At 33.6% G+C, this 9,731-nt stretch overlaps 1 protein-coding gene across 1 annotated transcript; it reads left to right on the top strand.

Annotated features, from left to right (window-relative positions):
- The first annotated feature begins 6,462 nt into the window (after positions 1 to 6,462).
- On the top strand, positions 6,463 to 6,927 carry LOC113294488 (S-protein homolog 24-like). Its single transcript, XM_026542884.1, has one exon. The coding sequence runs from the start codon at positions 6,463 to 6,465 to the stop codon at positions 6,925 to 6,927; it is 465 nt and encodes a 154-aa protein (XP_026398669.1).
- The last annotated feature ends 2,804 nt before the right edge of the window (positions 6,928 to 9,731 follow it).

The raw sequence follows: 9,731 nt of genomic DNA, 5'->3' as shown, positions 1-9,731 counted from the left end.
TCTCATGGGTCAAATTAAGTCTTATCATAGTTTGTAGTATTTATTTAAATCTTTATAACCAAAAATTATCCCTTCTCATGTCGTGCCGTTACGGCACGGGTTATTTCTAGTAACTCGTATAATACCTAAATATTTGGAAAACATTTGTATTGGAAAATATAAAATAAATGTGTCTGGCACAGCACAACACGGCACAACACGTTTATTTTCCTGGCACAACCCAGGACATCACGCCTTTTAACACGACACGCCATAATCTCCGGCACAACACGGCACGGTACATAGCACACTAAGCACGTGATTTTGTGGGCTGTGTTGGGCTGGGCGGCACGTTTTACACCTCTATGACAGAATGAGTTACAATTTTCTTCTTCTTTTATACTGTACCTTTCTAAAGAAGAGGTTAAATAGAGTTGTTTCTTTAAACGATCCACGTCGTTATACCTTTAACAACCCTGATTTCATTCTCTACTAATTACTACTTACTGATTAGTACCTCTACCACCCTTCTCTAACAGAAAATCAATATAACCCCAGTTTTAAAATCCGCCACTATCCATGTAGGGAATGTGCACCCCGGTTAAAACGAGGTGCACATAGTCGCACTCGTGGAAAAGGGACGGGGATCCGGAGCCAGAATTAATGGGGAATATTTTGGAGTTAAGGGAATTTTCTTGGAATTAATGCTCCTTTAATGAGAAATTATAATGACTTCAATTTTAGGAAATTATTTCAAACTGTTACCTTGTAATTAGTCGAGTTTCTAACGCAAAAGTATTCAAACGCCAATTAAATTAATTGTTTTCTAAGAATATTCTCCCTTAATTAGGAAGTGAAAAATACTAGAACCCCTTACTATATGGGTTCAATATATAGAAGCCCCATAAAATGGATCCTTCACTATCAACTCCATATTTTAGGAAAATGATACTGCTAGGCCCAAAAAATCAAATTTTTTTCAGATCTGGCCCATAATTAATTATTATGAATTTTAATAATGACAACACTACCCTTTACTATATATACAAGAGGAATCTCAGTAGATATTTTCATTTATTTGTTCTTTTTCTCTCTCTCTTCTCCTTTCATTTTCTCTTTCAGCTCCGGCGGAAAAACCCTAGAAAACTTCTTCGTCGTCTCCAAATTTCACCGATCTTCATTTTTTTCATCGATTTCATCTCCGTAATCTCATATTTCGAAATTATTCATCGATTTATCATCATTTTAAGCTTAGATTCATCCATTTCGTAATCCAAAACCTATAAAAATTCAGTGAAATGTCTGTGAAATTAACTCATAATGCGATTTCTGCTATTCTTAGAGGCGATTCAAACTTAAAACCTCTAGTTCGAGTATTTAGATAGAAAATCTACTGGTAAATCACAAGATCGGCTTCAATTACTTGTTTCTGACTCAGTTTCGTCTCAATATGCTGTTTTAGCAACTCAGTTGAATGAGAAAGTGTTCAATGGCGATATTCGTAAAGGATTTGTGGTTCAATTGATTGACTACATGTGTAATATTAAGTTTTCTCTTAATTCCGATCTAATTTTAGGCTTAATTTCAATTTTTTGGTGTTACGAATCTTTGAAATGATTCTTAGTAGGTTTAAACTAATACAGGTGTTGCTTAAACTAGAACTTTATACCGTGTTTTGTTGTGTTTGAATGATTTTATGATTGTGTTTTGTGTTGGATGTGGAATTGTTGCAGGGAAGGTGATACAGAGAGGCTCAAAAATTACTGGAAAAGTTGTTTATCCATTAACAAAGACAGTACACATCGTATGTTTGAGAAAAGGCATGAATGAGCTCTTCTTCACTATTTCAAGCTCATCTGATTCTTGTTGAGTCTCTATGCAAGTGTTATTCCTGCAATTGTTTTGCCATGAGTTATTGGATTGGATTTGTTTAATCTTAAATTAATAAAATGAACTCAAGCGACAATAACAGCTTCAATCATTTACATTTTGTTGGAACAAGAAGCTTGAGAGCCTTGAGGTAAACTAATTCCTCATGATGTATTAATATTTCCTCCTGATTTTATGATTCTTATAACTTTGACTTGCCGTACGTGTTTCGGTGATTGACACTGTAAGCATCATCCTTGACAGGCACTAAAGAACACATTTAAGAAATTGGACCATGACGTAAATATACAAGAGTTTTTTGGCACAAGGTATGTATGACTTTAAGCATTGTCGAGAGACACTCTGTAGACTTACCATCAAGTGTCTTTTTTAACACCATTCACCATTTTTTCTTTACCAGACCAAAAACCAGATATCACCCTTTTAATAGGAAAACAAGAGAGAAGGGTCCATTTTTGCAGTACTCAAGCTGTTGAGGTATGCCTCACGAATGACAGTAACTATATCATTCATTTTTATTTTATTTTATGGAATTCAATATGTACTCCATGTTGTCATAAGTAAATGTAATACTGACAGGTGCTGACAAATCAGTCGAGACTCTTGCAAGCTCAACTATCGGAAATGCGTAATAGACTGAGGTGCCACTCCATAAATATTTCTCATCTCAATTATTTGGTTGTTGTTTGTATTAGCGGTCATGTACTTAATTATTTGAATTTCACTTACCTCATTGCACTAGCCCCCAAACTGATGTTTAAATGAATGTAGGGCCCTCTGCCTTCTTGAACTATAAAATTATCCATTTGTGTCAGCCAACACTGCTTACTTGTTGCAGCTTGCTATACAAATTCAAAATTTGGATAATTATATGATTAAGTTTGCGGTCGGCTGCACTGTTTCGGCTGTTGGAAGGATCCAAATAAGATAAACAATATAGAGGATCTAACAATAATGGAAAATTCTATCAAGGAATCACTTGCTCGGGTCAGATTACATAAGGTATGGTTATATTTTTGATTGATTATGTTTCCTTCACTTAGTTATTTTGTGGTATTATCAGCTATTCATGGTCTAACTGTATTGATATTGGCATTTTTTATGTGAAAGGAAAATTTTGGGAAGCAACCACTTACGCCAGTAGATTGTGACCAGGTAGCAATGTGTCGTCAATTTTATTTCTGATCTTAAAAGTATAAATACAAATATGGTTTAATCTTGTTAAGTTATTCCATTTTGTAGCTCCCGAATGGAATGAATCTTCCACCTTGTAGTTACATACTTTCCTTTGGATTTGTTTTAAGCTAGGCATGTAGTTATTGGATTGGATCCAGACGTGGCTTGTGCAGATTCGAATGACTTACATATGTAACTAACAATTACACATGCCATATGCATGTGTAACTGCTGATTACATATGAATTTTTGTATGTATAAGGGTCTTAGAGCAATACTGCTGGTATGTCCTTTTGTCAGTTTTCAATAAAAAAAATTCATTGATTGGTTGGTACATTTCATAGTTCATGTTGTTTAGGAACAATGTTAGCATCTTTCATCTGTTTTACTAGTGTATGATCAGTTAGTGGCGGTATGCTGTTGTAACTTTTAAATCCATTGCAGATACCATGGTGTGCGCTTGATGAGATTAATGCTGGAGTTTATAATGGACGTATGCGTGATTCTAACTTGGCAAGCTAAGATTGATCTGTTTTTTACATATCAATTGCTGAGTGTGTTAACTTGGAAGTTAAAAGTATGTGTAGCTACTAGTTACACATGCTAACTGATAGACATTAAGAAGCTTCAAGAAGCAGGAGTTTACACCTGCAATAGATTGACGATGCATACCAAAAAGATAAAACTCACTTTTTGATTTTGAATCTTAAGTTATTGAGAATGTCATGGTTTTGTCAATATTTTAAATGATTTTCTCTTTTTTTTGTAGAGTTTAAATGGTCTTTAAAGGATTATTAAAAGCCAAAGTCGATAAAATCTGTGAAGCAGCCGAGAAAATAGTTGTAAGTATTTAAATCATCTTCCTAAACTACTCTGGATTTTGGATTTGTTGATTGTGTGATTTTCTTTTCATTTTTGTTCATTTCTTAATATTGCATATGTAACTCCCAGTTACACATTTCATATCATGTGTAACTCCAAATTACACATGCATTTTATGTGTACCAGCTGATTATACATGCTTGTTTTAAGAGTGTTTAGTTAGTGAATTTCATTTTAGATTGGTAGATGTAATAGCAGCCTAATGATGGATTTGTTACTTTGGTCTTACTATAATGCAGTCCTTGAGCCAAATCCAAATGACCCTGTGTCTGCCTATATGCAAGTAATGGAAATGGTAAATTGTTAGTCATTCTAGTTTTGTTAATAAGAGCTATGTTCGTGGATTTCAGGTGACACGTTTTGTCGGTGATGTTGTCTCTCCGGTAAATCTCGTGACCTGCGTCCTTTCTACTTTGCTTTCTGTATCCTGTCTTAAATGAAGTCCATTGTATTTAGCTCGTATGCTTTCCTTAGTAATTAGGAAACATTTATAGCTCGTATTCGATTTAGATGTTTCCTAGTAGACCTTGTGATATACACAAGTTATTTATATATGTAACTCATGTTATTTATATGTGTAACTTCTGGTTACACATGTTATATGCTTGTGTAACTCCTAATTACACAATTAGGATGCATGTTTAACTGCACATCACACAAGCCATATGCATGACAATTTGCACGTTTAACTAGCATTGGCAGACTATGGATGTGTAACTAGTAGTTACACATGCTAATTAAATATGTAACTTCTAGGTACACAAGCCAAATAAATGTGTATCTACTAGTTACACATGCAAATTAGATGTGTAACTTATAGTTACACATGCTAATTTGATGGGATATGCATATGTAACTTATAGTTACACATGCTAATTTGATGGGATATGTTATAGTGGTTATATTTATGAAATTGAGAAAAGAACATCAAGTCCTAGTAGTAGGGAGTAGTAGTGGATGCAGATTAGACTAATTAGATGCAGGTTATACTTATAGTTACACATAATAATTAGATGTGTAATTTCTAGTTACACATGATGATTGTATGTGTAACTTATGCTAATATGCATGTGTAACTATTGTTTACTTGTGTAACTACTGATTACACATGCATTTTGTTTTCCTGGGTTCATATCTATACCCTGCTGAATCAGTTGTGTGATCATTTTTTGCGATATTAATGTGCTAGCACAAGGTTCCCAGGTGTTTGTATTATTCTGCCAGTATAATTACTGTCTGAAGCTTTACTTTCTGTTGCTTAAAATGTCCTTCGTCATCGATAATATGAAAATGGCTTAGGTACATCTAGACTAGCGCTGTAAAACGTCTTTCTGTTAATACAGTGCTAACAACGTCTTTGTGCTGAAGCAGTGATATCTTAATTAAGAGCTTCTCATTCACTTGCAAGGTTAACTGTATTATTTTATGACTGGTAATTGCTTGATAGTCACCTCTCGTTTTTGCTAGTGTTATTCATTTAGAGATGGATTTGCTGATTTTATGTTGACATATCTAAGTCAGATGCATGTGTAACTCCTAGTTACATAATTCAGATGCATGTGTATCTGCAAGTTACACATGTTAATTAGATGTGTAACTTTTACTTACACATACTGATTTTGGGTACACATATCAATATGTATGTGTAACTCCTAGTTACACTAGTCATATGCATGTGTAACTGCTAGCTACACTAGCCAGATGAATGTGTATCTCCTAGTTACACATGTTATATGCATGTGTAACTCTCAGTTACACAATTCAGATGCATGTGTAACCGCTAGCTACACTAGTCAGATGCTTGTGAAACTGAAATATACATTGTTTTATGTACTGTTCATTTTAATCGTATAAATACTGATTGCTTGTTGTTATATTTCAGGTTTTAGATAACTTCATAAAAGCTAATTGCTTAAACGTGGTAATGGTCTCGCTGGAACTGGAGTTGACGCTGAATACACAAGTCAGATGCATGTGTAACTCTCAGTTACACTAGATAGACACATATGTAACTCTCAATTACACTAAACAGATGCGTGTGTAACTTCTAGTTACACATGCTAAGAAATTATTTTAAATGAATATTAAAGTAATAACTTTTTTTTTTGTGTTTTTTTTTTGATGTCTATTTATTTGCATATATATACAAGTGTAACTTTGCATTACACATATCATAAGGATGTGTAACTTCTGGTTACACATGCCATATGCATGTGTAACTTCTGTTTACACCTTCGCACTGTATTTTAATAATTTCGGGCCTAGATTTAATAATTTTGGGCCTAGATTTAAATTTTATTTAATTATGGGCTTGACAATATGCATAAGGGTATCAAGGTCTTTTAAAAACTCGGGGCCTAGATTTAAACTTTTTTTAATTAAGGGCCTCATATTATGGGTTATCCATGGGTTGGGCCTGAGCCTAATTTCCCCAATTAGGAATGCATGTATAGGCAATATTTGCCTATTTATAAGCAATCTGCAACCGAAAAAAATCAACAACTCTGGGGTTCTCGTCACTGATACAATTATAAGATGATGATGAGTGGCAGTAGTGGCAAGCTGACAGGTGCACTATTGTCCGTTGTGGTGATATTTGCAGTTATAGTGCCTGAAGGTTCATCTCGTGTGCTGCCCAATACCATGCTCGATGATAGTTTGGTCACTGTAAAAAACGACATAGCAGAAAAGATCTCATGTGAACTTCATTGCTATTCAAGCGAAACAGATTTTGGAGATCATACATTAGCATATGGTCAGGAATTTAGTTGGAAGTTTAAGATAAATGCTCTCCGAACAACAAAATATTGGTGTGACATGTGGTTTGTTACAGAAGAAGGAGTCGATTTTAAAGGTGGATATACTATATACAAGGCAAACAGAGATTACTATAGATGTGCGAATGACTGCCATTATTATATTCGTATGGATGGTGTCTATCAGCATGTGCTAGAGGATTATACTGAAGGTCATGATGAATTGATTTATCCGTGGCCATAAGCAGTCACATATAAGCATGAAGGCTCTAGCTCTATTTACGTTTAAGTTTTTATAAAAATTCTAATCCAAGTTTTCTTACAAATTTTCCTTTCTGTTAGTAGTTCCTGGCTTAAGGCTGTTGGGAATGCTTTTGAATTTTTTTTTTTTTGTAGTTTTTTTTTTGTTATTAATTAAAACAAATAAATCTCGATCAAGAAATTATTATAAGAGTGGTCTATTTATATCTTCTCGATTTTATTACATACTGTATTTTTACCCTTGCTCGTATGATAGTGTACGAAAAGCTTCAGGATAAGATATACCAATTTTTTATGACTCCTTAAGAAGGAAGTGGGATTTTCTTATCCTCTAGGCCTATTCCCGGGCAAGATTATATGTTGTAGGAATTACTGTTTAGTCCAATTTTTAATGACTCAGTTAATGGCTAGTCCACCCGTGAAAAACATTTACTCCTTAATCCAAAAACATGTTTTTGGACTAGATTATTTACTCTCTAGTCCAAAAACTTCGTGGAGATTATAAAGTGTATTTTCTAAATGCCTACAACACCCTTCCAGGTCTAATTAGTATCAACACATGTAAATGTTACTAGTAGTATGTTACTACATATTAGTAATATCAATACGGTGATACTACATATTAATATGTACTATACTAGTAATAACAAAAATATCTTACTAATTTGTTATTAGTAAATTAGGTAACTACTTTACTATACTAGTTAATATACTAGTATACTAGTATAGTATACTAGTATGTATGTATACATACTAGTACTAGTCGTAACATGTAGTATCAATACATAACAATTTTGTGATATGTAGTATCAATACATAACATACTACATATCATATGTAGTATCAATATCAAACATACTACATATCAATATATAACATACTACATATTGATATGTAGTATCAATATATAACATACTACATATCAATATATAGTATCAATACATAACATAACAGTATTAAACATAACATACGTATCAATATGTAGTATTGAACATAACATATTACTACTAGTACTAGTTACTACTAATATACTACATATTACTACTAGTATACTAGTTGCTACATATTACTACTAGTATACTAGTACTAGTATACTAGTTCCTACAAGTACACTAGTTACTACATATTACTACTAGTATACTACTTACTACTAGTATACTACATACTACATATGTTATTACTACATACTACATATGTAGTAACATATGTATTAATATACATAATATTATATGTTAGGGTTAGTAGAGTAATTTTACTATTTTCAAAACTTTTTTGGACTAGCGAGTAAATATGTTTTTCCGCTGGACTAGCCATTAATCCGGGTCGGGTTTACTGGACTAAACAAGAAAGTTCTCTAATATGTTTAGAATTAAGCTAATGGGTCAAGATTGGGAAACAAACCCATTAGGAATTAAATGGGTCCGCTACGATCCAAAATAAGGAAATATACTATCTGTTTTCAGCTGTCTCATAGATTTTCATAGCTCGATAATTATAAGTTTCACTTTAAATACAAGATCATACAATATCATACAACGAACTTGAGTATCCCACAAATATCATCCTTGCGACTCTCAAGTTAGTTTCAAGGATGAGTTTACCTAGAACTATGTAACAGAGTGAAATGTAATCCCACTATGAATATTTAGGAAAGAGTTGTAAATACCTTATGAGTGTTTATGCCGTGTATTCCTTACCTTCCTTCGGTTATATTTTATTCCAGAAGAATTAGACATAAACCTTTTTGAATCTCCATCAGAAGGATTTTTCTGAGGATTAATTCTAGGACCTATTGAGATCCGTTCTAGAGAATAAGAATTACGGGAATCCATCTCCTAAACTTAGACCTGCCAGACTTATTCTCATAAACATTGGAAACGAGTTCATAAGTGGTGAAGGAAGTTGCACCATTATGAAGAGCACGATTCCTGTAAGGATTTCTAGAGAAGTAACCTTGGAGACCCTTTTTATGAGATTTATGGTTCTCAGCAGGAATGTCATTCATTGAAGATACCGTCAGACAATTTACTCTGTCGACTGTAAAAAGAGGCAAATTTTGAAAATTAGAAATTTGTTTCTTTCTAGCAAAAAAAATGTAAAACATTATGATTCCTTTTCCCGCAGAATGACCATGTCCATGGATAAGAAACATTGGATGCATCTCATTTTTGACTCATAGCCTTTTCGGAAAACTGCATGACACATAAACGTTTCTTAGCAGAGAATTCCTTAGGAGTAATTTTCTCCACGCTAGGTAATACCACATGAGTATTAGAGATAGGCACTGAAGAGAAATTACTTACTAAAACAGAGTTTTCCCTTTTCAAGGGGTTACACTGTTCCTAGGCTAGTAAAAGAGATGCAACAAGTTTCTCTTTTTCAACGCGACAGTTGTTCAGTTCTGATGAATGAGTCTTGGTTAAACGTTCTTCTCTAATTGAGTCTTCTTTAACAGTATCTTCAAGCATACTAATATTTTCGCGCTGTAGAATAGTTTCTTTGAAGAGGTTTTCGACATTGTTAGAAAAAGACTCAATGATACTATAGAGTTCACGTTCTCTATCAACAGACTTCTCAAGTTCATCAGTAAGCTGAGTATATTTTTCTTCAAGAGATCTGATTTTAGAAGCTTGAACATCAATAATCTCAGCAGTCTTTTCTATAGTTCTGGTGAGTTCCATTTCAGATTATGATATAGTGCCAACTGTCACTTTAGAGGGAATGATATCAGAATCTGATAGCATAAGTTTTCTACCTTGGGATTCTGAAGAATCTGCTAAGGAGCTA

This window comes from Papaver somniferum, chromosome 7 (assembly GCF_003573695.1).
Source record: "Papaver somniferum cultivar HN1 chromosome 7, ASM357369v1, whole genome shotgun sequence".
NCBI classification, from domain to species: domain Eukaryota; kingdom Viridiplantae; phylum Streptophyta; class Magnoliopsida; order Ranunculales; family Papaveraceae; genus Papaver; species Papaver somniferum.
Note: the sequence above shows the minus strand (reverse complement) of the source record. Positions and strands in the feature narration are given on the sequence as shown.